Below are 26,148 nucleotides of genomic sequence, written 5' to 3'. Positions count from 1 at the left end.
TTCTTTATGTGAACAGACTCTTAGTGTCCACTAGGAGGCTTGACTAACAAGGTATTTGTCTGGATGCAAACATTTATGGCGTAAACTGTAAAATATAGATGAAACGATGCTTTAAAGGACACGGATCGTTGCTGTTGGAGGATTTGGCGTTTCTTAGGTGAGACTGGAGTAGATATGCTCATATAAACTCTGCAAACTTCTGTAAAAATGACGGAAAAACAAACAAACACTTGGACGAGCTAGGCTAGGCTAAGCTAACACGGGCTTGTCGTATTATTCCGTCTCGCCATTTGTGTTTTAGCATACAAGGGTTTGTATGCTGCACAAAATAATAATTATATGTAAAGAGTGTCATTTATGCGTTTTGAACAGGGTATTAAGAGTGAAAATATTGGACCAAATGGTTTTCTTTTAATCATAAAAGTCCGTTAGCCGTTGTTAGCTGCGTTCAGCGCTGCGTGCTAAATAATAAATAATCCTAACGCTGTCAGGAGCATCAAAATAACGCTCATTATCGTGTTAAAATGGGCATATGATAAAGTTTTTTTTGTTCTTAGCCATACATTATCAATCATAAATGGAACTGGCAGATATTAGCGCTGATAGTGTCAGTTTTGGTGGGGGTGATTATAAGGAACAGATTCAGACTGCGTCCCAAAACCAAGTGAGCAGCCTACCTAGACAGCATTTTGGGCGATATGGGCGTGTTCAGAGTTTCGAAACTAGTGAGCTACCTACCTAGACTGCGTTGTAGGGCATCATAGACTTATATTTTAATGTTCGAACTCGCCCAAGATGTCCCAATATGATTTCCAGCTATGCAACTTCTTAGATTATTGAGACACAGCCTTACACATCGGCCTAATCTATAAATTAGCAGGATTAATAGAGCAGTAAACGGCAGACAAAACGCCCCATTTTCTTTCCTAAAGTACACATCGCAAAATGTTTTCCATATTTTCTGAGATATTCAAGAGGAAACACATTTGAAACAGTAGATATTGTGATTATGACACCAGCTTTGCTTTCTTTTTCCATTCTTCACTGAAATGACCATCTTGGGACTTTAATGACATATCCAGGAATATGACAGAAATCTTCCATCGCACTCAGTGTATCGTGTCTTTAAATCCATCATTGTTAATCTGTCTTTCAGTAGATTATCAAAGATCAACAGTGTCTTCTCTGTTGGCCAGTCTAGTGCGCATCTATGAACTCCTTACCGCCCTCCACTTCTTCCGTCAGTAGCCCTGTCAGCTCAGTAGATTCGCCACTGTCAGCCGTCAGCTCGTCCATTGGCTCTCCCGGCACCCCATCTGTCGGCTATGGGCCCATCAGCAACTCTCAAGTGAGCCACACATTCAAGTTCTTCTCCATATCATGAAAGTGCTGTATTTGTTGTGTTACTGATGATTTTGGTTTCCTCATCACTTCTTGTCTATTTATCTCGAGCAGATAAACTCCTCAATGTCTGTGTCTGGGTTACATGCTGTTAGCAGCTCTGATGATGTGAAACCCCCCTTTGGCTTGAAGTCCGTCAGTGGCTCTGGGCCAGTGCTGTCCCAGAAACGCATGTGCTCCATTTGTGGGGACCGCTCCTCGGGTATGTACTAGAACTGAGAGCTTTCAGGTTGCCTTTCTATTAGTGATGCACCAAAATACTACAAAATACTAAACAATTTTTTTATTTTTTTATTTTTTTTAACCAAAGTTTTCATTTAGCTGAAAACTCAAACCGGTTTGGTAATTACATTTGGGTAACTGGGTAACTGAACTTGGTTTGCTGTTCATGGTAAAGTTCTTTGGCAACATATTTCAGCCAAACATATTTTACATATTGATATTCTAGCATTATTTTTGGTCATGATTGTGATTTGATATCGACTCATTGGTTACATGTTAGGTACAGTACACAGTAGTATATATCACAGGAATACCACAGCCATCCAGTGATCCAATAAATTCCTGACGGACAAAATCAAGTCCCGCCCTACTAGGGTTGTAAAGGGGCGGAAAGTTTCCGGTAAATTTCCGGAAACTTTCTGGAAACTTTCCATGGGAACTTCACCTGGGGAATTTTGGAAATATTCCAATTTGGAAACTTAACAGGAATTTATGGGAATTTACGAGAATTTATGGGAATTAATTGGAAATTTTGGGAAATTTATATAAATGTATAATATTTATATAAAATGTATCATATACAAACATAAATATAAACATTTTGTTTGGTCATAACATGAAATTTCTTTTTCGCATTCAATTAATTCTAATTTAGTAAATATGTAAAATAAATATTTTTATTGCAGCAAATGTTATGTGTTATTTATTTAAGTGTCACATGATCCTTCAGAAATCATTCTAATATGCTGATTTGATACTCAGTTATTGTCAATGTTGGAAACAGTTGTGTTGCTTAATATTTTTTGGGAACCTGTAATACTTTTTACAGGATTCATTGATAATAAAAAGTTAAAAAGAACAGCATTTATTCAAAATAGAAATCTTTTCAAACAATATCACTTTAATATCACTTTTTATCAATTTCACACATCCTTGCTGAATAAAAGTATTAATTTCTTTCAAAAAAAAAAAAGGGGAAAAAAAAATCACTGACCCCAGAATTTTGACCGGTAGTCTATACTGTTACAAAAGATTTCTATTTTAAATAAATGCTGTTCTTTAAATTTTTATTCATCAAAGAATCCTGAAAAAAGTATCACAGGTTATAAAAAGTAATAAGCAGCACAACTGTTTCCAACATTGATAATTGAGTATCAAATTAGCATATTAGAATAATTTCTGAAGGATCATGTGACACTAAAGACTGGAGTAATGATGCTGAAAATTCAGCTTTGCATCACAGAAATAAATTATATTTTAATATATATTAAAATAGAAAACCATTATTTTATTGTGGTTATATTTCACAATATTACTGTTTTTTTTTGTATTTTTTTGTATTTTTGATCAAATGTGTATGTTATGGACTGGGGGAATACACAGTGCATGCAGGGGGTGTGGCCTCAATATCCCTGCAGTAAGTAGTGTGCTGTGTGAATGTCAGGGTAAAAATTCAACTGAAATTGCATTAAATCTGGTTGTTTTAACAAATTATGCTGCAAGATGTTTTTTTTCAACTACATTTAAGTACCCTGTTATAGGCTAACCTGCAATTTTGCAAATTCCCTGTTTATTCCTATTAATTCCCGTTAATTCCCATATATTCCTGTTAATTCCCATGGAAAATTTCCAGCTTTGAAAATTCCCGTAATTTTGCAACCCTACGCCCTACATTATTTTCCTTGTTCAAAAAGCTGTTTCACTCATCACAATAGGAAAGAAAAGACTATTGCAACTTCCATTTCATGCCACTTTAAATTCAGTTGCTATCTTAAGCTGCTTTTCCACCTTTTGGGCCGAACGTTTTTAAGAACAGTAAGGAATGGTTCCAGTTGTATTTCCACTTGAGCCTGGTACGGCATGGCATGATTACAAACCGTTCTCGGCTCAGAATTCTCAGCACAGTTGGCTAACCTTGCTGAACCGTGCTGGTAGAATGTGTGTCGCAACTCAGGATTTGTCACTTGTCTGTTGCCTGGCTACCAGTTTCTCTGTAGCTGCCTAAGTGCGCTATTTGAGCAACTAAAACGCACATTAATAATAAAATTAAAAGAAATATACAGTATCTCAAAGAAGTGAGTACACCCCTCACATTTTTGTAAATATTTTATTATATCTTTTCATGTGACAACACTGAAGAAATGACACTTTGCTACAATGTAAAGTAGTGAGTGTACAGCTTGTATAACAGTGTAAATTTGCTGTCCCCTCAAAATAACTCAACACACAGCCATTAATGTCTAAACCACTGGCCACAAAAGTGAGTACACCCCTAGGTGAAAATGTCCAAATTGGGCCCAAAGTGTCAATATTTTGTGTGGCCACCTATTATTTTCCAGCACTGCCTTAATCCTCTTGGGCATGGAGTTCACCAGAGCTTCACAGGTTGCCACTGGAGTCCTCTTCCGCTCCTCCGTGACGACATCACGGAGCTGGTGGATGTTAGAGACCTTGCGCTCCTCCACCTTCTGTTTGAGGATGCCCCACAGATGCTCAATAGGGTTTAGGTCTGGAGACATTCTTTAGCAAGGCAGTGGTCTTCTTGGAGATGTGTTTGGGGTCGTTATCATGTTGGAATACTGCCCTGCAGCCCAGTCTCTGAAGGGACGGGATCATGCTCTGCTTCAGTATGTCACAGTACATGTTGGCATTCATGGTTCCCTCAATGAACTGTAGCTCCCCAGTGCCGGCAGCACTCATGCAGCCCCAGACCATGACACTCCCACCACCATGCTTGACTGTAGGCAAGACACACTTGTTTTTGTACTCCTCACCTGGTTGCCGCCGCACACGCTTGACACCATCTGAACCAAATAAGTTTATCTTGGTCTCACCAGACCACAGGACATGGTTCCAGTAATCCATGTCCTTAGTCTGCTTGTCTTCAGCAAACTTTTTGCGGGGTTTTTGTGCATCATCTTTAGAAGAGGCTTCCTTCTGGGACGACAGCCATGCAGACCAATTTGATGCAGTGTGCGGCGTATGGTCTGAGCACTGACAGGCTGACCCCCCACCCCTTCAACCTCTGCAGCAATGCTGGCAGCACTCATACGTCTATTTCCCAAACACAACCTCTGGATATGACGCTGAGCACGTGCACTCAACTTCTTTGGTCGACCATGGCGAGGCCTGTTCTGAGTGGAACCTGTCCTGTTAAACCGCTGTATAGTCTTGGCCACCGTGCTGCAGCTCAGTTTCAGGGTCTTGGCAATCTTCTTATAGCCTACGCCATCTTTATGTAGAGCAACAATTCTTTTTTCAGATCCTCAGAGAGTTCTTTGCCATGAGGTGCCATGTTGAACTTCCAGTGACCCATATGAGAGAGTGAGAGCGATAACACCAAATTTAACACACCTGCTCCCCATTCACACCTGAGACCTTGTAACACTAACGAGTCACATGACACCGGGGAGAGAAAATGGCTAATTGGGCCCAAATTGGACATTTTTACTTAGGGGTGTACTCACTTCTGTGAAATACTGTATGATTATCCTCCATAACTGTCGCTATTTACATCTCATATCATCTGTAAACTCTTGCTTACCAATGCAACGACTGATGCATTTGTATTACATTCCAAAGAGCGGCCGTTATCAGCCTCACAGTGGAAAATGAAACCATATCTGTACCGGCTGGGTCAGATCGACACGGTTAAACAAAGAGAATGGTTTGGCCCGACGGTGGAAAAGTGGCTTTAGTTCTGGATATAATAGTCAACACTCAAATACAAACTGAGTTTTATACAAACATTTCTACTACAGAGCTGTTGAATGACGAACCTGATTGGTTGACGAACGTTCTAAGGTGTGCAATTATCTTCCACTAAACACACAGCTAAAGTAGTTCCTGGCTAGTCTTGACCGCTTTACAGTTCCATATCATATCAAAGAACCAAAACCCACAAGGACATTAATCAAGAAAATAGATATGACAAATAATATGATAAAAATGACAACTATTTCCATGTTTTCCCCACAAAATTACATTTAATTATCTATGGAAAGCACATTCTCTTTCTCCTGCTCTCTTTCCTAAACACACATGCAATACAGATACACACACTCGCACACAAACAGAAACATATGCGTTCACAGAAACTTCTTGTCAGTGCTTCCCCGTAGTAACATTTTTGTTCTTGTTTTGGGAAGAGATGCGTAAGAAATTAGTTTTATAAACACAATAGCATTTTAAGGACAAAAATCTGACAAATGTCTTGAAATTAAACATTTGAACAATGACTTGAGGCATGGTGACTATAGTATAAGCACAATAATTGACTCTGGGCTGTTGAATTATCAGAAAATGATGCTTCACATTATGGCCGCAATACCACCTCAGGTGTTTATTATTTTTAATAATTCAACAGCCCGTCATCAATTATTTCTTAAACTGGGTGCACACTGTGCGATTTATAATAGTCCTTTACGATTGTTGCTTGTCAGACTGTACGAACATGATCCTCATGTCACACTGTGGGATTTCAGCTCTCATTTATGTCAGACTGTATGACAGTCAAGACATGTTAAAAATGGACACGCACATGAAAACTTGTCCGGAGATTTATATCATCAACCCATGCACGCTCGGTGACTGAGCTACATTACATGCGGGACTGAAATGGTGGCTAACAAAGAAAAATCTAGCATTAATTTTGATCACAGCTTGTCTTGAGAAACAAGACATCGTCGTAGGAGAAGTCACACTGCAGGACTGTGCGCTAAATCTGACACTGACACTGGAATTTGATTGCAGTGGTCATTAATCAGCTGATGGTGAACATGTCAAACTAGCGATCAAAGACCTCAGATTTTAGCCTAAGATCAGAGGAATCTTTTAGGATTCTCAAAATGTGTCTCAGACAACCAAATCATGGCCAAAATTGCACAGTGTGCACCTGCCTTTACTTAAAGGGCCAATCTCATGTTAATCTTGAGTACCTATAGAGTAGTATAGCATCCTTCATACCTCCAAAAAGTCTTTAGTTTTATCAGATTTATAAAAGAAAGATATGCTGTACCGATTCTTTCCAAAAACAGCCGAGCCTCCTGGAGGTGTGCCGTGGGCGATGCTAATGAGTGATGAGTATGCGCAGTTTTTTCGTAGCGAAGCTATCAACGGTCAGCTAAACAAATGTATTTAAACACACACAATACACCATCGCATTATCCCTGGATAACTTTTGATTGAGCCATCGGATTTCAACAAAAATATCTTAATTTGCGTTCCGAAGATTAATGAAGGTCTTATGGGTCTGGAACGGCATGAGGGTGAGTAATAAATGACATTATTTTCATTTTTGGGTGAACTAACCCTTTGACACTTGGGTTCTTTTAGAAGCAAGGTTATCTTTCCCTCACAACCAAAAACACACTTCTTTGATGACATTGTTAATTTTGTGGTCTAAAAACAAAGTGATAAATTCTTTCTCGAGCAAGTCCTGTGCAGTTCTGCCGATGACTTCCGTAACCCGAACGAAGCACGTTGATGGGCGTGCTCTTGCTCTCTTGCTCTGGTTGTTGTGTGCGTGAGCACTCTTCCGGAAGAAGTGCCCATACAAGGAATTCAGCCATTTATTACGTAATACAGGGCCATACTTGAAACATGTAGGAAATCTGAAGGAGTGTATTTGGCACAGAAATACTGTCCAACTTGTTTTTTGAAACTTTGGCCATGTTTAGCAAGAGAATCCAACTTTTTAACAGTGTAAATAAGTCAGAATGCATGAAATGGCATTAGACCACCAGCCAGTTTTAGTGCCCGAGTTTTTGAAGCTTCAAAAAGTGCATCCATCCATCCTAAAAGTAATCCATACGACTCAGTCATATACACCTAGGATGACCTATTGCCCCATTTTAAAATAAGGCTCTGATGTCCCCAGAGTGTGTGTGTGAAGTTTTAGCTCAAAATACCCAACAGATAATTTTTATAGCATGTTAAAATTGCCACTTTTTGTGGTTGACCATAAAGTTTCAGTGTGGGCCCTTTAAATGCAAATGAGCTGCTGCACTCGGCCTAAGAGGGCGGAGCTTAAGAGCTGATTCTCCGGTGACAGGATTCAGTCAGGACGCACAATAATGTCAGAAACTGCAAATATATGCTGCATGGAGATAGAACAGGTATAGTTTAGTTTAATTACGGTTTTAACTTATATTGTCTTTTTGTTTTTATCCACTATATTAGTACAAGCCTGTTGTACTGTCCAAATGATGGCCAAAACTTTACAGATGAGTTTTATGACGTTTATTGTACTTCACACAAAATAAGAAGCGTCCGTTTTCACTCTGGAAAATCACTGTAAGAGCTTAATAAAACACAGTGCAAGTGTGCATGAAGATATTATCCATAAACTCTCTTTCCCTTGCATTATCATCAACATACATAGCAAAGTACTCAGAAACACTCATTACAACTAACAGTAAACAAATATATAAAGTCCTTATGCCTTTTTGGGTGGTGCTTAATAAACTGGTAAACTTTATATCCGTAAATCAGCTCAGATGAACTGTAATAAAGTGCTCTCACCTTCATTACTGCTGTATTCAGTATCACTCTGGAGACTGTAATTACAGCTTAAGCTGGATCACGAACAGTTTGTACTTATATGTCATTGAGTAGCACATTTTTAGGACAACCTCTGTTTTGTATTGTCCCTTTGTATTGATATTCGTTCACAAAGCAGTCCGGTGTGAAATGATTCGCGCAGACATAAACGAATTTTGGTAGAATTGAGGGAGCATTTTCTTGGAAAACAAAATTAATCCGCCTAGTCTTCAGCAGCTCAGATTTCAGGAGTAAATGGGAGAGCTATGTGGATTAATCCATCCAGCTACAAAACGGCCTGTTCTGAGACACTGCTTACGATATATGGGGATTTAAAAAAAAAATAGTGGTTGGATTTTTATCATTATAGGGTGGTTGTGTACACACACTGCCAACACACATTTATGTCCAAACACCATGCAAAAGTGAATTTTGCATAATAGGTCCCCTTTAAAGAATGTCAAAACTTTTTTTTTTTTTTTTGAATTTATTGATAAAATGAGCAGAATTTGAATTTTGTTCACGCATCAACTGAAAACAGTTAAAGATCGATCTGAGGATTTAAACGGTTACTTCACCCAAAAAATGAAAATTCTGTCATATATTACTGACCCTTATGTCGTTCCACACCGGTAAGACCTTCGTTTATCTTGAACACAAATGAGATATTTTTGATGAAATTCGAGAGGTATATGACTCATCCTTAGACCGCAATATAATCAACACTTTCAAGGTAAAAAGTCGATGTGACTGCAGTGGTTTAACCTTAATTTTATGAAGTGATGAGAATGCTTTTTGTGTGCAAAAGCAAAACAAAAGTAATAACTTTATTCAACAATATCTTCTCTTCTGTTTCATTCTTGTACGCTGTTTACGTTCAGTGCTTCCAGGTTCTTTGTCAGAACGCCAGCTCAGTATTGGCCGGCTCCTGTGTCAGCATCACATGGATGCGTCGTGCTGCTCACATGAAGAGTGTCAGCCAATATTGAGCCGCCGTTCTAACATAGAACCTGAAAGCACTGAACGTAAACGGTGTTCTAAACATGCCCTCTGAAATGAATGGCTCCACTGTATTACAAACAATATCTGATTACTACAGTATCTAACATTTTATAGTAACAGTGACAAATTAAAGTCGCTTTGGATAAAAGCATCTGTCAGATGCATAAATGCAATACTACATTATAGTCACTCAATACTGAGCCAGCGTTCTGACGTAGAACCTAGAAGTGCTGAACGTAAACAGCGTACGAGAATGACACAGAAGAGAAGATATTGTTGAATAAAGTCGTCATTTTTGTTTTTGCGCACAAAAAGTATTCTCGTCGCTTCATAACATTAAGGTTGAACCACTGCAGTCACGTTTTTTTTAACAATGTCTTTAGTACCTTTCTGGACCTTGAAAGTTGTGGTTAAATTGCTGTTTATGGAGGAGTCATATACCTCTCGGATTTCATCAAAAATATCTTAAGTTGAGGGGCATTAAGTCTGTCCTGATATCTTAATAAAGAAAAAAAAATCCTCATTAAAATGATGATATTCAAGAGTAAATATATTCAGTGATTATATATTGTTGAATGACATTTAAGAATGAATTCTTGAAAAGAAAACTGGAACACACTTTATATTAGGTATCTTTAACTGCAATGTACTTATCAACAAAATTGTTAGGAACAATCAGTGTACTTATTGTGTTTGTATTGCAAAATTTGCTGCTATTGAGGTGGAATACGGGTAAGGTTAGGGACAGGTTTGGTGGTATGGGTAGGTTTAAGGGTGTGTTAATGGAAGGGTCAGCAGTGTAATTATAGATGTAATTACAGAAACAAATTCCAACTGTAATTACATGCTGACAATATAAAAATATATATTTTAGAACTTTTTTGAAAATAATGATTAAAGGGTTAGTTCACCCAAAAATGAAGTAAAAAATTATACCATAATTTACTTACCCTCAAGCTATCCTAGGTGTGTATGACTTTCTTTTTTCAGTCAAATACAGTTGGAGTTATATTAAAAAATATTCTGGCTTTTCCAAGCTTTATAATGGGAGTGAATAGTAACTGATATTTTGAAGCCCAAAAAAAGCACATCCATCCATCATAAATTAATCCATACGTCTCCAGGGGGTTAATAAAGGCCTTCTGAAGTAAAGCGTTGCATTTTTGAAAGAAAAATATCCATATTTATAACTTTATAAACTAGAATCACTGGCTTCCGTATGCAAATTGCTTCCGGTGGAAGAGTGAACTTTGACCTGACACATGGCCTTTATTAACCCAGTGGAGCTGTATGGATTACTTTTATGATGGATGGATGTGCTTTATTGGGCTTCAAAATATCGGTTACTATTCACTCCCATTAAGCTTGAAAGAGCTAGAATATTTTTTAATATAACTACGATTGTGTTTGACTGAAAAAAGAAAGTCATCATATACACCTAGGATGGCTTGGGGATGAGTAAATTATGGGATCATTTTAATTTTTGGGTGAACCATCCCTTTAAGACCTTTACACTTACATGCATTCAAGTTGTTGGGAAAATATATCAAATGATAATTATATCACAAAATATTTATAGAGTCATTAAGTTTTCTTGAAAATGGTAAAGTTTTTTTTTTTAACCATATGAAACTAAAATAAATACAAAGAGTCCATTACTATTATTACTTATGTGTTTTAAACTAGATGTTTAGAAGATTTTCTGTGAACTTTTTTTTGCCATTGACTGTAATAACATCCTTGTACAGAAAATGTTTACAGTGAATGTTTTGAAAAATGACATTTCATTGCAGCTCAGAGTTAATGTGAACATGATTCATGTGTGCAGGGAAGCATTATGGCGTGTACAGCTGCGAAGGCTGTAAGGGTTTCTTCAAGCGCACAGTCAGGAAGGACCTGAGCTACACCTGCAGGGATAACAAGGAGTGTCTGGTCGATAAACGTCAGCGCAATCGCTGCCAGTACTGCCGCTATCAGAAGTGCCTGGCCATGGGAATGAAAAGAGAGGGTGGGTACCTGTCAGTCTTCCACTTAAGACATGCTTCCTGTAGTGTGAAGTAATGTATAAGCTGTCTGTTTAGTAACATTTAGGTACTGTAGGTGGAGAATGGAGTGAAACATATTGTAGTAGTAGCGTTATTGTAGTGTTTGAATAGGTTTTATGGTAGATCAGCATTATGTGATGGTAACTGCATTGTTTTCATATGAGGTGGTGTTAGTTATAGCATATGTAAGGAGAAGCACGATGATCATCTTAAGCTAAGTGACAGTGGCAGTGTTTGGTAAAACAATGCAAGAGCAAATGGCCTATTAGTCCACAGCCCCTGACAGATGATGGAAAGCATGTCGTATGTGGGTGGGAAACAACAAGCAGGCCAAAAACTAGGGTTGGGAACCAAGAACCAGTAATGATTTTCATGACATTTGCTTCCAATAAAGGGATAGTTTACAAGGATATTTTGACATAATTTTGTGTGTATTTGTCCGCTCAAGTGCAAAAGAGAACTCAGTTCAGTATCGTGCATTATGAGAGGTGGCTTTCTGTGTGTGTGCTTTGGATATGTCCGCACCACAGAAAATAGTGCGCCAGTTTTCTTGCGCTTGAATGGTTTAAATCACATTAAAATGCACACAAAGAAATCGATAAGAGGAATTTAACTTTTTTAACAGATATCCGATCACTGATCCTAAGTATCGGATTCCAGAATTGAAATCAATTTTTAATTCCCAATTTAATTCTTGCTCAGGGGCACAATGGTTGTTTTTGAATTGCATCTTTCGGTTTCCAGGCCAGAACTTGAACCACTAGGCAACACCACTCAGTATTGTGGTACAGATGGCCTGGCTGATTCCTTGACATTTATGAGTTTCTCATCTTTTGTTCTGCCCCAGCTGTTCAGGAAGAGCGTCAGAAGAATAAGGAGCGAGATGGAGACTATGAATTCAGCAGTGCAGCCAATGAGGAGATGCCTGTGGAGAAGATCCTGGAGGCCGAGACAGCTGTAGAGCATAGAACAGACCTGCACACTGATGCCACTGGTTCAGTGAGTACATTTACATGCCACTGTTAGCTGTGTATTATGCTATTTGTTTAGAAAGTCTACAGAACAATTAAGATAACTAAAGATCCTGACACTTTTCCAGGAGAAAACCACACAGTATCATTTTGTCAATTCTGTCATACAAATATTCCTGTTATCACAGAAGTACTGGGATAAAAGTTTATAGTTCGGATATAAACACTGATGTCTACGGAAGCGATCAGATAACGATTGTATTAAGTGACTGTTAAAAATATATTTGTCATTGAATTATTTCTTAAAGAGATTTGTTCAAAAACGCTGATTCATTAAGTAATGAAACAAGTGAAGTCTTTATGAGTGAGTCATTGAATCATCATTCAAACCATTTAAGTAATTCATTCAGATTAAACATTTTGAAAAGACTGCAGCAATTAGCATTTTGTCAGAACCTCTAAGAAAACAACACTGACTCTTAATGCATAATCGCATTAGTGTTTTGAACAGTTCTGTTAAATTTATGTCATAATTTTAAAATGTTGTACAATGTTTAGTTATTGTAACACATAGCATATACTGTACATATCACACGAACTGAATTAAAGGGTTAGTTCACCCAAAAATGAAAATTCTGTCATTAATTACTCACCATCATGTCGTTCCACACCTGTAAGACCTTTGTTCATCTTCAGAACACAAATTAAGATATTTTTGATAAAATCCGATGGCTCTGTGAGGCCTCCATTGACAGCAAGTTAATTTACACTTTCAAATGCCCAGAAAGGTACTAAAGACATATTTAAAACAGTTCATGTGACTACAGTGGTTTAACCTTAATGTTATGAAGCGACGAGAATACTTTTTGTGCAACAAAAAAGCAAATTAACGACTTTATTCAACAACATCTAGTGATGGGCGATTTCAAAACACTGCTTCATGAAGCTTTATGAATTTTTTGTTTCGAATCAGTGGTTCGGAGCGTGTATCAAACTGCCAAAGTCACGTGAGCCATTGAAATTTCGAAACGTTTCAAAGCACTTACGACGTAATGAAGCCTTGTTTACTGAAATAACGTGACTTTGGCAGTTTGATACACGCTCCGAACCACTGATTCGAAACAAAAGATTCGTAAAGCTTCGAAGCTTCATGAAGCAGTGTTTTGAAATCGCCCATCACTAGATATTGTTGAATAAAGTCGTTATTTTGTTTTTTTGGCGCACAAAAAGTATTCTCGTCGCTTCATAACATTAAGGTTGAACCACTGTAGTCACATGAACTGTTTTAAATATGTTTTTAATACCTTTCTGGGCATTTGAAAGTGTTAATTATCTTGCTGTCAATGCAGGCCTCGCTTAGCCATAATGATTTTATCAAAAATATCTTAATTTGTGTTCCGAAGATGAACGGAGGTCTTACGGGTGTGGAACGACATGAGGGTGAGTAATTAATGACAGAATTTTTGGGTGAACTAACCCTTTAACAATTAATGTTATTATAATAATAAAATTATATTAAGGTACTTTTTAAAAGTCTTTTTTTTTAACATTTGAAGAGTTCATTTGCAAAAACTCTTTTTATTAATTCTCTGATTTTATTGTCCAAGTAATATCAGTCAAACTGCAGTTGGGTTGCTTTGATTAAGTAATAATAACTCCAAAAAATACAGGTAACTTACAAAATTAAAGTTCATTGAAAGTATGTTTTTATATATATATATATATATATATATATATATATATATATATATATATATATATATATATATATTATTAAAAGTTAGTTTTAGCAAAAGCAGATAACTCCGCATTTCATGTTTCAGAGTTAAACCAAACCAAGTAATTGCTTTGTAATTGCATTTAAAACACACTCAAACACACATGTGCACACAAGCGCGCACACACACTAACAGATCGGCACACATGCGCGCGCATGCACGCACACACAAACGCAAAAGGACAAACAAGGGTTCGGCATGTAAGACGTGTATGGTGTGCAAGGACTTGCAGGATTTGAAATTATAAATCCTTGATCACTTTTAGTCAGCTTTGATGAAACTCCCCTCAGCTAGCGCATATTTTTAAAGTGTCACCTGTCACCTGACCTGAATATTGTGTGCTGATTCACTAAAACAGACTTATCGGTTTCTGTACACAAACAACAAGGGCGCTTGTCAGTTTCTGCTGTAAAATGTGAACTTGTGATGCCTTGACAGTGGACAATACCGGCTTTTCTGACAAAACGTATTTAGGGTTCAGAACGTGCTATATGTGGAGAATAATGCACAGTGGCATTTATCGGTTTTTGCAAATGAACTCTTCATTTATCCAGTATAGCCAGAACGTTTCATTCTTCATTCACATTTTCATTTCAATGCATCACTACATGTCCCATCAGTCTCTGTGTGTGCTTATTTTTCAGGCCAACACTATAAACATATTTGAATTCAGTTGTGTTTAATGATTCAGTGTTAAACCTTTTATCCTTTCTTTTGCTCTTGCCCCCAATGTTGCATTGAGCATGCTTAATAAGCCGACAATGGTCATAACCTGTGTTCTGTCGGCTTATTCAAGTGTGCACGTCTTACTATGTGACAGGAAAGCATCTTTACTGCAGATTTAAACGCATCCAGTCAGAGTGAGTGTTTCATGGTGGGTGGAATTATATTATACATCCCGACTCTTTCCTAACCCAAAAAATAATAAAAATGTCTTCTCATCTCATGCATTCACAACATTCCAAAAAATGATATCGTACTTTTTACTCCACTACATTCTACAAAAACATATCGTTCCTAGTTATTTCAAATTCAAGAAATCACCGGCCACCCCCTCTGAGATGTGATAACAATGTCCGATCCATGAACGAGTTGATTCATTCCAATGAATTCCTAGTGAGTCAACAACTCACTGATTCAATGATCTGGTTAAAATAAGCCAAGAACCGGGATATCATCAGAGCTTGAACATGTGCGCTACTGATGCTGCAAAAAGCAAGTTACTAATGCCGAATTTCAGTATTGATTATTGTAAATGTAATCATATTTATGTCATGACTGTCAGTTATTTGTGAAGTAAATTTGCTGTAAAAGGGCGAGTTGTTTAAGGCCATTGAAATGCTTGTCTAGATTTGTTTCACTGTCTGTGTGGCAATTTTAAGTAAAATGACGCAAATTAATGTCCATGCATCTTATCTGCTGCTGTAGCAGTTTCAAAAGATATAAAACTTGTAAGATGGCATTTAAGATGTTCATCTTAAAATGTTAACATATTTTGCCCCATGTGATGTCTGTACATTGTATTGTATTTGTAGCCACATATTTAGCTACACATATTTAGTTTTTCTCATTTTTAAAATACTATAATGGTATATTATTTCACATGTTTGGACACTTGAATTACCAGTAACTTAAATTGATATTTTAGTATATTGAAGTTAAATAATAATAAGCATGGTTTACCGATCAGAACTTTTTACTTTTAATACTTAAGTACATTAAAAATCAAGTACTTTTGTACTTTTACTCAAGTAAATGGAAAATGAGTACTTAATCAAATATATTGGAGTAATATTTTATTTATACTTTTAGTCAAGTACTTGATTTGTGTACTTGACTCCACCACTGTATTTTGACGTCACTACTGGGGAATAACCAGATTTTTTGTAAAGTCTTGCAAACAAGGTCTTGCAAGCAATTCATTTGCAAAGTTATGCCAAGCATTGATTGTTTGTCAGCTGTTGCTTGGCAAAGTCAGTTTCCTGCTGGGTGAAAAAAACCCTTATTTAAAGCTGTTTAAATGCTGGTATTTCCAGAGCTGGTTTAGAGGTTAATATCTTACTCCTAAAATGTTCTGTGTTTGGAGTTGAATATCCCCACAGACAAATTGACAAGAATGAAGCTTTCAGACGTTTATCAGTTCACAAATTCTCTTTATGTTGTCCAGAAGTGCCAGAGGCATTTGCTCTAACTCTCTACCACTGACTCTGTGACTTCTCTGTTCTCCAGTCCAATGATCCAGTCACTAACATCTGCCAGGCTGCAGACAAACAGCTGTTCACTCTGGTGGAGTGGGCCAAGAGAATCCCTCACTTCTCTGAGCTGCCCCTGGATGACCAAGTCATTCTGCTCAGGGCTGGTACGAGCGTCAGACATTCTCACACTCATTTTGAGTTACAGCTAATATCTGAAATATTCATATATATATATATATATGTAAGTACTCAGCATTCTGAAGAGAAATAGAGGACGTTTACACAGGACAGATAGATGGAGTACAGCTAAAGGGAATAGAGCCAAGGATTTAATAGTTACGTATATTTGACACAGTGTCTTAAAAAGCAACACTCATGGCACAAGACACTAAAAACAACAAAATGCAATGCACTGACCAAAAAAAGAGAGTGCATGAAAAAAGAGAGTGCTTGGATGAATTATATTAAGGGTGTAAAAATGTATAAATGTACATGAAAAGTGTTTTAAGGGGTTAGTTCACCCAAAAATGAAATTTCTGTCATTAAGTACTCACCCTCCTGTCGTTCCAAACCCGTAAGATTTTCGTTTGTTTTCGGAACACAAATTAAGATATTTTTGATGAAATCCCACGGTTAGACATAAACACTAAAGCTCTGCAATGAAAATAGCTCAGCAGTAAGACAGGGGACAGACTAATTTGTTCAATAAAGTAGTTATTTTTGTTTTTTTGCACACAAAAAGTATTCCCATCACTTCATAATATTAAGGTTGAACCACTGCAGTCACGTCGCCGGTTTTAACGATATCTTTAGTACCTTTCTGAACCCAAAAGGTGCAATGTCGTTGATGCCTATGTGTGGATCAGAAACCTTCGGATTTCAGCAAAAATATCTTAATTTGTGTTCCGAAGACAAACGAAGTTTGGGACGACATTAGGGTGAGTACTTAATGACAGAAATGTCATTTTTGGGTGAACTAACCCTTTGATATATGTGATATTTTTATAACAGGATGGAATGAGCTCTTGATCGCTGCCTTCTCTCATCGCTCCATCAGCGTGAAGGATGAGATTCTGTTGGCCACGGGTTTACATGTGCCCAGAGACAGCACTCACAACTTGGGAGTGGAGGCCTTTTTTGACAGGTCACACTGAACATTGTGTTTACATCTGTTTAATAATGTAATAGTTTTAGAGGCTTAACATGTTCATAATGTCTGTACAGGGAGAGTGCGCACAGTGCAGAGGTAGGAGCCTTATTCGACAGGTAATGCCTAACATCTGTTTCACTTCACCTAAATGTCTGTGTACTTCTGCTTTTGGGCGATTTAGACATAATTTTATGGTTATTTTTCTAATTTTTAACACATCTGCAGGGTGCTGACTGAGTTGGTCTGTAAGATGCGTGATATGCAAATGGACAAAACTGAACTTGGCTGTCTGCGTGCCATAGTTCTGTTTAACCCAGGTATGCATTTTGTTTTGTAGGTTTTTCTAGAAATTATTTAAAAGAAAAGTCAAAATGTCAGTAACAGTTCAATGGATGATATATTTCTGAATTATTTTAAAGGATTAATTCACCCAAAAATGAAAATAATGTAATTTATTACACACCCTCATGTCGTTCCACATCGTAAGACCTTCGTTCATCTTCAGAAGATATTTTTGATGAAATCCAATGGCTCAGTGAGGCCTCTATTGCCAGCAATGTCACCGAACATTCTCACCTCAAGATCCAGAAAAGTACTCAAAACATATTTAAAACATATCATGCGAGTACGGTGGTTTTTGTGCACCAAAAAAACAAAATATCGACTTTTCACAAACAATATCTAGTGATGGCCGATTTCAAAACACTGCTTCAAAGCTTTACGAATCTTTTGTTTCGAATCAGTTGTTCGGAGAGCCAAAGTCACGTGATTTCAGCAGTTTGATATGCGAATCACTGATTCGAAACAAAAGATTCATAAAGCTTCGAAGCAGTGTTTTGAAATCGCCCATCACTAGATATTGTTGAAAAGTCATATTTTTTTTTTTTGGTGCACAAAAAGTATTCTCGTCGCTTTATAATATTAAGGTAGAACCACTGTACTCACTGTTTTAAATATGTTTTGAGTAAATTTCTGAATCTTGAGAGGTTCGGTGACATTGCTGGCAATAGAGACCTCACTGAGCCATCGGATTTCATCAAAAATGTCTTAATTTGTGTTCTGAAGATGAATGAAGGTCTTGCGGGTGTAGAACGACATGAGGGTGAGTAATAAATAACATTATTTCCATTTTTGGGTGAACTAACCCTTTAATTATTTCTTTAATTTTGTTGCTTTTTGTTCAGTAATTGATTGATTGTATTTTTTTAAAAGGGATGGTTCATAGTCATCAATTAGTCACACTCATGTCGTTCCAAACCTGCTCGTTCCAATCTGTTGTTGAACACCAAAGATATTTTTTTTTAAAGAAAATTTTTCCTCCATACAGTGAAAGTCAATGCAGCCCAATGTTATTTTGGACCCCAGTGACTTTCATTGTATGGACAAAAAAGGTTAAACATTCTTCAAAATATCTTCTGGTTTGGAACGACATGAGGAAGAGTAAACAATGCCAGAATTTTTCCTTTTTAGATGATTTTAGAAGAACTATACCTGTAATAACCTGAAAATGTGTAAAGTCATGTAAATTCCTTAAACTATATGACCGTTACCTGATAAAAGAACAAACAGTTGTGAAGTGTGTAGTTTCTGCAACACTAGTGGCATCTAACAGAATTACAAAAATAAATTTTTTGCAAACGCCCTTTTGCACCACGCGCCTCCACCAACTCAAACAATACAGCACAGCTCTTATGGGTGCTTGTGAAGACATGTCTTAACAGGTAAAAATAGGCTACTTTCAATTAAAGAGCCAACATATTAGGAATACTTTCAGCTGTGTTGCTATGTTACACGAGTAAGCAATTGAGTAGGCTAAAACGTGAGCGTTTCACTTATTATAAACCTATCCAGCGTATCTGCAACAGATGCATTTTTAACATATGCCATAACTATTTGAGGCTGTCTACACTGAACACACAAGTCAACTTTATAAACTGGTTCATTTGTCTTTCTGAATGGGTGCATGATGATGCTGTATGGTACTCCATTGCATCCAGCATGTAGCATCGCAGTGCCCTGTTCGCTTTGACGTGTTCATGACCTGTTTAATCTTTGAAGGTCTAAATGCAGTGAATTTTAACTTGCACTTCTCTACCCGAAGCTGAATTTCTTTTCCCATGTAACGCGTCAGCCATGGTCCCACACTGTCTAAACACCCTCTGCCTCTGCTATAGAAGCCACGCCCCAAACTCTTGCTATTTGTTGTGCTGAAAGAGATTGACAGATCTGAGCAGACTGCCCTTAATGTTTACATGGTGCCTGGAAGGCTCAATCTTTAAAATTTTGGGGGAGATAAACCCATGAATGCATACTAATAGTAGTCAGTGAACAAGAAACTGGGTTAAGAGAATGTATTTTAACATACCAAATCTTACACATACTTCACCTTTAAGCAAAACCTGATTTGCACATCTAGATTTTGGCCATTTACCCTGAATTCACCTTGCTTGTAAACTACTTCATTGGCATTTTGGCAGAATATATATTGACATCAAAACTGGAGAACACCCCCAAAGTTTATAGTTAATTTTTTCCAATATTTCTTAGATGCCAAAGGTCTGACTAGCAGCAGTGAGGTGGAGCTTCTCAGAGAGAAAGTGTACGCATCCCTGGAGGCCTATTGCAAGCAGAAGTATCCAGATCAGCAGGGGAGGTGAGTGTTCTGTACTGACATAGGGGGCGAATTCACCATAATCCTATGCAGAGTTTTATTCTCCAAACACCTCCAATCCAGTTTAAGCAGGTGCTGATGCACAGAAAATTCACATTTATATTGTGCATGCAAATAAATGATGCTATTGGGCACAATTCAGTCTTTGTCCACCTTTTTGCTGACCCTCAGAATTAAACTGGTGTTGTGCCTTTTAAACTACTACATGTAAATGGCCTCTTTTATGATTGTCTGACCTTTTCTATGTAAAAATTCACAAGCGTAGTTCACACTGTCATTCATAAAAGTCATAAGCATGTTACCGTGCTCCTGGTTGTGAGAGTATGGGAGACGGCCCAAAAAATCTGCCCGCTTGCTTACTCACAGGTTTGCCAAGCTCCTTCTCCGGCTTCCTGCGTTGCGTTCCATTGGCCTTAAGTGTCTGGAGCACCTTTTCTTCTTTAAACTGATTGGAGACACCCCCATTGACACTTTCCTAATGGAGATGCTGGAGTCGCCCCACTAGCTGCATCAGAGGAAGATTGGGAGACAGGGTTTTTCTACCCTAGGTCCTGGAGATAACTGTGACTGCACTTTTTCTTCCCAGGGAAATTACAGCGATTGGTCAGCCTCTGGTCTGGGGGTATTTTTATTTTTCATTTGTCTTTTATTTTTATTTTTTTCTCTTGACTATTTCTTAAGTGCACCATAGAGTCTAGAGACCCAAAACTTGCCATGAAAAATTATTGGTGCTACATTTCAACAAGTAAGCTAATTCTAATATATATATATATATATATATATATATATATATATATATATATATATATATATATTCAAAACAAAATGTTTTTAAGTATGGAAGCTCCAGTTACCTGACTGGTTTAGATAAGTGGGGTTTACATTTTGATAGAACCATTTGAGGCTTTTAAAACACTGTGGATGATAAGCTTTAATCATATGTAAGTGTGCTTCACCATCTCTTAAGTTTGGGTGCTTTCTTCCTGTACGGCTAATTTATTTTGCCCCGACCTGTAAGGACTGGTCAAACGGGCGAATAGATGAATGAATTCATTCGGTATTATAGATTTAAATTGACATTCACTTTGCTAGCTTGAGAAATCTGGCAAAGAAATCTATATGCAATGAAGCTTGAACTGATGCAAAACAGAAAAGACTAGATGTTTAATCTCCAAAAAATAGACAAAAAAAAAAAAAAAAACGCAATTTACGTGATATTGTGCAATGTTAAGCCTAAATCCAGAAGTGGAAGTGAGGGAAATGCAAGCACTCTTTTTTTTTTTTTTTTCCTTTTTTTTTTTTTTTTCCTCACGCACTCATTTTATTATCACGTCATGAGTGCCTAACTGACATATGCTTGATTTATGTTTTTTATTTAACGTTTGACAGCAGAAAGGACAAACAAAAAGATGAATCTCTGTTCACGTCATCAGCAGTTATTGTACGAAGCAGGTCGATTTTCTTTTTCTCTTTTTGTTTTGCCTGAAGTGTCCTAGGCTGAAATTGTCTTAAACCTGCATTGGTTTTACTAGTTAACTGTCAGTTAATAATACACTCTCTTCTCTTATCACATATCAGGTAACTGTATAAGAGTGATAATTCCTTAAGTAAACTGCACTACACAAAAAAAAAAAAATGTCATTCCTTTTTCTTTTTTTCTTTTTTTTTTTTTTCCGACCAGTGTCAGATTTTTAAAGAAAATATTACTTTGGTGCTTCGGAATTGACATTTGGGTAAAACTTTATAATAACTTTCATTAATAAATCATAACAAACATTATATCATATTTAACAGATCGTTAATATATATTCATATACCTAGAAATATGAGATAATGTACGTTAATGTTTACTATTGAACTTATTAAACATTACATAATAATTAACCGACCATTATTTAATGCAAATTGATATGCTTACAAATGTCATTAAACTTTCAATTCATATGATCATGCACTTTTTAAAAATCTACAAATGATTTTGACAGATGGTTTACAAGCTTCATTAATAAATCATTAACAAACATGATAATATATTAACATATATTAATATATTAAAATCTATAAATGATTTTAACAGATGTTATACAATGATTAAAATCTTGTTAATGTACATTTGAATGCTTAAAAATGTCATTAAGCTTCAGTTCATATATTACCTAATGCACTCTTTTTTACATTTACAAATGATGTAGAAAAAAATTAGTTTTAGTAATTTTAAGCACTTCACATACTATTCATGTTAACACATTATTCATTAAATCATAACCAGTCTGTAAAGGTCACACATTTAATCTTTGTCGTGGTGTGTATGCAGACTTCTATTTATACATCTTTATAAATCATTTATTAATTATTTGTTCATGTTTTTTCCAGTATTCCAGTAAACTATTCAATTGTTTATAAATGTTTTAGGGCTGCCCCCAACTAAAGATTTTTCTAGTCAAATAGTAGTCGGTCATTTAAGCAATTAATCGCATGTTTATATTAATTTAATTACTTAAAGGCTCCCCCCGCCCCCAGTATATATTTAATATACAGGTGTTATATATTCCGCATTCAAGCGCATGCATAAAGCTTCATACGGATTACATAATCAGAGCGTATTTGTTTTCAAATTGGTTCGTTTAAAAGTAAACATTTCAAGCTTTCTATAGATATATTTCTCATCTGTGAGGCATCATTTTTTTATGCGCTCCAGCTCACGGAGACCAAGACTGCAGAAGGTGCATCCTCATTGTTTTCTTTATTTTACAAAAGCACAATGTTTTGTTGTTACTGTGTGAGCGTTCACAAATAAAAGTAATAAAACATAAAAATAAAAGACAGTTTCGAATGATGTATTACTTTTATCTGTATGACCAAAAATGAAAACAAAAATGTATTTTAAGTTATAAATAGACTAAATACTTTAGTTTTCACACTTTCACACGCACAATATGCCCCTAATATTAGCACACATTTATCTAGGTTAACGTTAGAGCGGCCATGTAAAGTTGCTACTGCTTACATGTATCAAATGATAAGCCATATTTGAGGTCGATGGATAATAGGTGAACATTTGGATTTCCTGCCCGACATACTGTAATTACCACAAGGACCCCTCAATCTGTCCATCACGGACTGCGTGACTTCGCCACTTCTTGTGGAGTTTTTTTTTTTCTTTTCTTCGACTAAAGACAAAACGACAACACATAATTGTAATTTGTTTGCAAAACATGTTTTCATTACCTCAATACTTAGTATGTTATATCCTGAAACAGAGAAAATTCCTTGAATCATATATGAACAGGAGAAAACAAATACATTTATCAAGAAAATACTTAATTGTTCACTTCACTCTTCATTCATCAAAACAATGTAATACAAACAGTTTAAACAGTGTTCCCTTACAGTAATCAAATTGACCGTTGACCCCTTAACACACCCTTAAACCTATGGGTATACCACCAAACCTTACCTTACCCTTATCCATACCACATCTCAATAGCAGCAAAAGTGTTTTGCAATAGAACATGAACACAATAAGTACATTGTATCTAACAATTACTATTATTGTTTTTTTTTTAACCTTAGTATATAGTAGTTAAAGATACCTAATATAAAGTGGGACCAGTCATTCTTATATTGTTCAATTTTCTGCTGAACATCCAGATCACTCATAGCTACCAAACACTTTTTTTTTTTACATGTACATTTGTAAATGTAAAAAAGTGCACTAGGTAATATATGAACTGAAGTTTAATGACATTTGTTAGCATTCAAAGTACATAAATAAGCTTTTAATCATTGTATAACATCTGTTAAAATCGTTTGTAGATTTTTAATCTACAGTGCATGATCATATAATTTTAAATTTTAATGACATTTGTAAACATATCAATTTACATTACATGATTAACAGATCATTATTTAATGTTTAATAAGTTCATTAGTAAACATTAACAAGCACATCATCTCGTTTTTCTAGCTATATGTATGCAGTCAAACCAAAAATTATACAGACATTTTTTATATTTTTGATATATTTTTACTAGTGGGTGCAGGACACTATAGTTAATTTATGTAAGTGAGGATAGCAAAATAAAGTAAACTGTGACATATTATACCCAAAAATTCTTCATACAGTGGACTACCAGTAAAACTGATAAAAATTTGGAGCCAAAAATTATTCACTTTGACCTGACCATGTTTGCTTAAGTGTTTTCTGACATAATTAAGATTATTTTTTTCTGACACAGTTTAACTCTGAAATCTTGTCATATTTTATTACCATTTTTTTTTTTTCAACTATACTGAATAAACTATTAATGAATGAAATGTTCAAGGTGTCTGAATAAATTTTGGTTTGACTGTATATATATATTAACTAATGACCTGTTAAGCATTATATAATGTCTGTTAATGATTTATTATTAAAAGTTGTTATAAAATGTTACCAACTGCAAAAAGGTAAAAGTACAGCTATCTTCAGCTTTATAGAGATACTAAATCTGAGCAATATGAAAGTTCATTGGTGTGGACTTGCTGTTTGTATTTGGAAAACCTTCCAACTTGAAATTTCTACAATTAATTTCTTCTAGTACTGTGCAGACCCTATTGTTCAGGGACATTGTGTAGCTATTGTGTAGACATAGACAGGCTAGGAATCAATATATATTCTCTTGCTTTTATCACTTTCTTTAGTTTGTAGTTGGCATACAACTTGCAGAAAAGACATAGTTTGCACTGGATTTTACCATGAATCCTAGAATTTGGATTTTGTCTTTTATTTCCTTTCTGTGATCTGAGCTGAGCTGATTTGCTTTTTGTTTCCTTTTGACCTACCGTTGAGATTTTTGTTTTCTTTCTTTTTTGCTTTTCCATGGCATCTTTCTGTCCTTGCTGACAAAGTTATGGGGACAAATGCAAACTCACTTTTGCCATAGATATATCTAACAAACAAACAAACAAACACACAAGGTTGTTTTTGTATGGTCTTGTACAACCAACATCTTTACTGCATTAGGCATGTTACATGTCTGCTGTTGCACTAAAATTGTCATACAATTATGATTGTAATGAGATTCCATCAGTTTCGATGTTGTCACAGCTCGTTTTAGAGGAGCCCCGTGACACTGCAAAAGAACCATCTGCTGTACATGACCCTAAATAAAGGTGGTGATATGTCTAACAACTCTGTTTTTGGAGAGTTTGTGTGACTGAATGAGTGAAATGTATGGAAACCCGTACAATTAATTGTGACCTTAGGTAATTGTGACTTATCTCTCACAAAAGCAAACTTAATACTTAATTGCGACATTCTCAACTGTTTCTCGCAATGTGACTTTTCATCTCCCAACTGTGCCTTTATATCTCACAATGTGACTCTAACTTTCAATTGCGAATGCGCGGTATACCGGTACGAAATCATGATTTTGCTCATTTTGGCGTATGCTGCTGTTCCAAAGTTCACCGCTAGGTGGCAGTGTGGCTACACAAACTGACGCGAAACCGGCAAACGTGACAACATTGGGGAACAAATTGGATAAAGCAAGTGGATCTTCTCGCGCAACACGCCCAAAACTAATTAATAATGAGAGCAGTAGAGGTGAAATTTGGAATTACTTTGCTTATAAAACTGATGAAGAACCATCAAACCTTGCCAAACATCTGTCACTTGCCCATCCTGACTTGTACAAGACTTAAGAGATCGACAGGTCAGTGTATCATTAAAACGAACTAACATAATTTAGACATTTTCTTTAAACACTGATCAACACACGTACATTGATCATATCGTTTAGATAACACAAAACCTCGAGCGTGCCTTTGAACCAATGATGTTTAGATCTCATAATATATTTGCACTTAAGTTTAGGTAGGTCTAAGTAGTATTCAGGCATTTTGACATAATTTTGTGTGTATTTGACCGTTTAGGGAAAAACAACTTAATTTGAAATGCGCAAGCTCTATACAGGCAGCTTGAGTGTGCGTTGTTGGTATGAGCGCAGAGAAAACCGTCTCTCAAAGAGCTCCCAAGTACTACTGGATGATATAAAATTGCTTGTATTTTCAAATTGGCAAGGTTTAAAAAGACGTGCATGGGCAAGTGATTTCCATCAGCTGTCCTAAAACGCGCGCGAGAATCACAGCGCGCAGCTTGCTTTTATAGAGCAGATGCGATGTCTTTTGAG

General features: G+C 36.3%; 1 protein-coding gene across 5 annotated transcripts; it reads left to right on the top strand.

Moving 5' to 3' along the window:
* Nucleotides 1-3: 3 nt before the first annotated feature.
* On the top strand, nucleotides 4-25,148 carry rxrbb (retinoid x receptor, beta b). 5 transcript variants are annotated; one of them, XM_051866580.1, is made up of 12 exons: nucleotides 4-157; nucleotides 1,197-1,348; nucleotides 1,456-1,603; nucleotides 10,994-11,173; nucleotides 12,058-12,209; nucleotides 14,780-14,833; nucleotides 16,189-16,318; nucleotides 17,166-17,298; nucleotides 17,379-17,420; nucleotides 17,530-17,621; nucleotides 19,852-19,957; nucleotides 20,342-25,148. In XM_051866580.1, exons 2-12 carry the CDS (start codon nucleotides 1,211-1,213, stop codon nucleotides 20,478-20,480), a joined length of 1,314 nt encoding a protein of 437 aa, XP_051722540.1. In that variant the 5' UTR covers nucleotides 4-157; nucleotides 1,197-1,210; the 3' UTR covers nucleotides 20,481-25,148. The 5 variants fall into 5 exon arrangements, with proteins under 5 accessions (XP_051722540.1, XP_051722538.1, XP_051722542.1 ...); XM_051866578.1 differs by having other exon boundaries at nucleotides 5-157; nucleotides 1,157-1,348; XM_051866579.1 differs by having other exon boundaries at nucleotides 7-157; nucleotides 1,160-1,348.
* Nucleotides 25,149-26,148: the final 1,000 nt, after the last annotated feature.

Source organism: Ctenopharyngodon idella, chromosome 16, assembly GCF_019924925.1.
Source record: "Ctenopharyngodon idella isolate HZGC_01 chromosome 16, HZGC01, whole genome shotgun sequence".
NCBI lineage: Eukaryota > Metazoa > Chordata > Actinopteri > Cypriniformes > Xenocyprididae > Ctenopharyngodon > Ctenopharyngodon idella.
The sequence above is the reverse complement of the archived record's forward strand: the minus strand, read 5'-3'. Positions and strand labels throughout refer to the sequence as shown.

Coding starts and splice junctions, on each gene's coding strand:
- rxrbb (XM_051866580.1), top strand. CDS start 1,211: ATGAACTCCTTACCGCCCTCCACTTCTTCCGTCAGTAGCCCTGTCAGC. Junction 12,210..14,779: donor ACACTGATGCCACTGGTTCA/GTGAGTACATTT, acceptor ACTATGTGACAG/GAAAGCATCTTTACTGCAGA. Junction 19,958..20,341: donor TATCCAGATCAGCAGGGGAG/GTGAGTGTTCTG, acceptor GCTTACTCACAG/GTTTGCCAAGCTCCTTCTCC.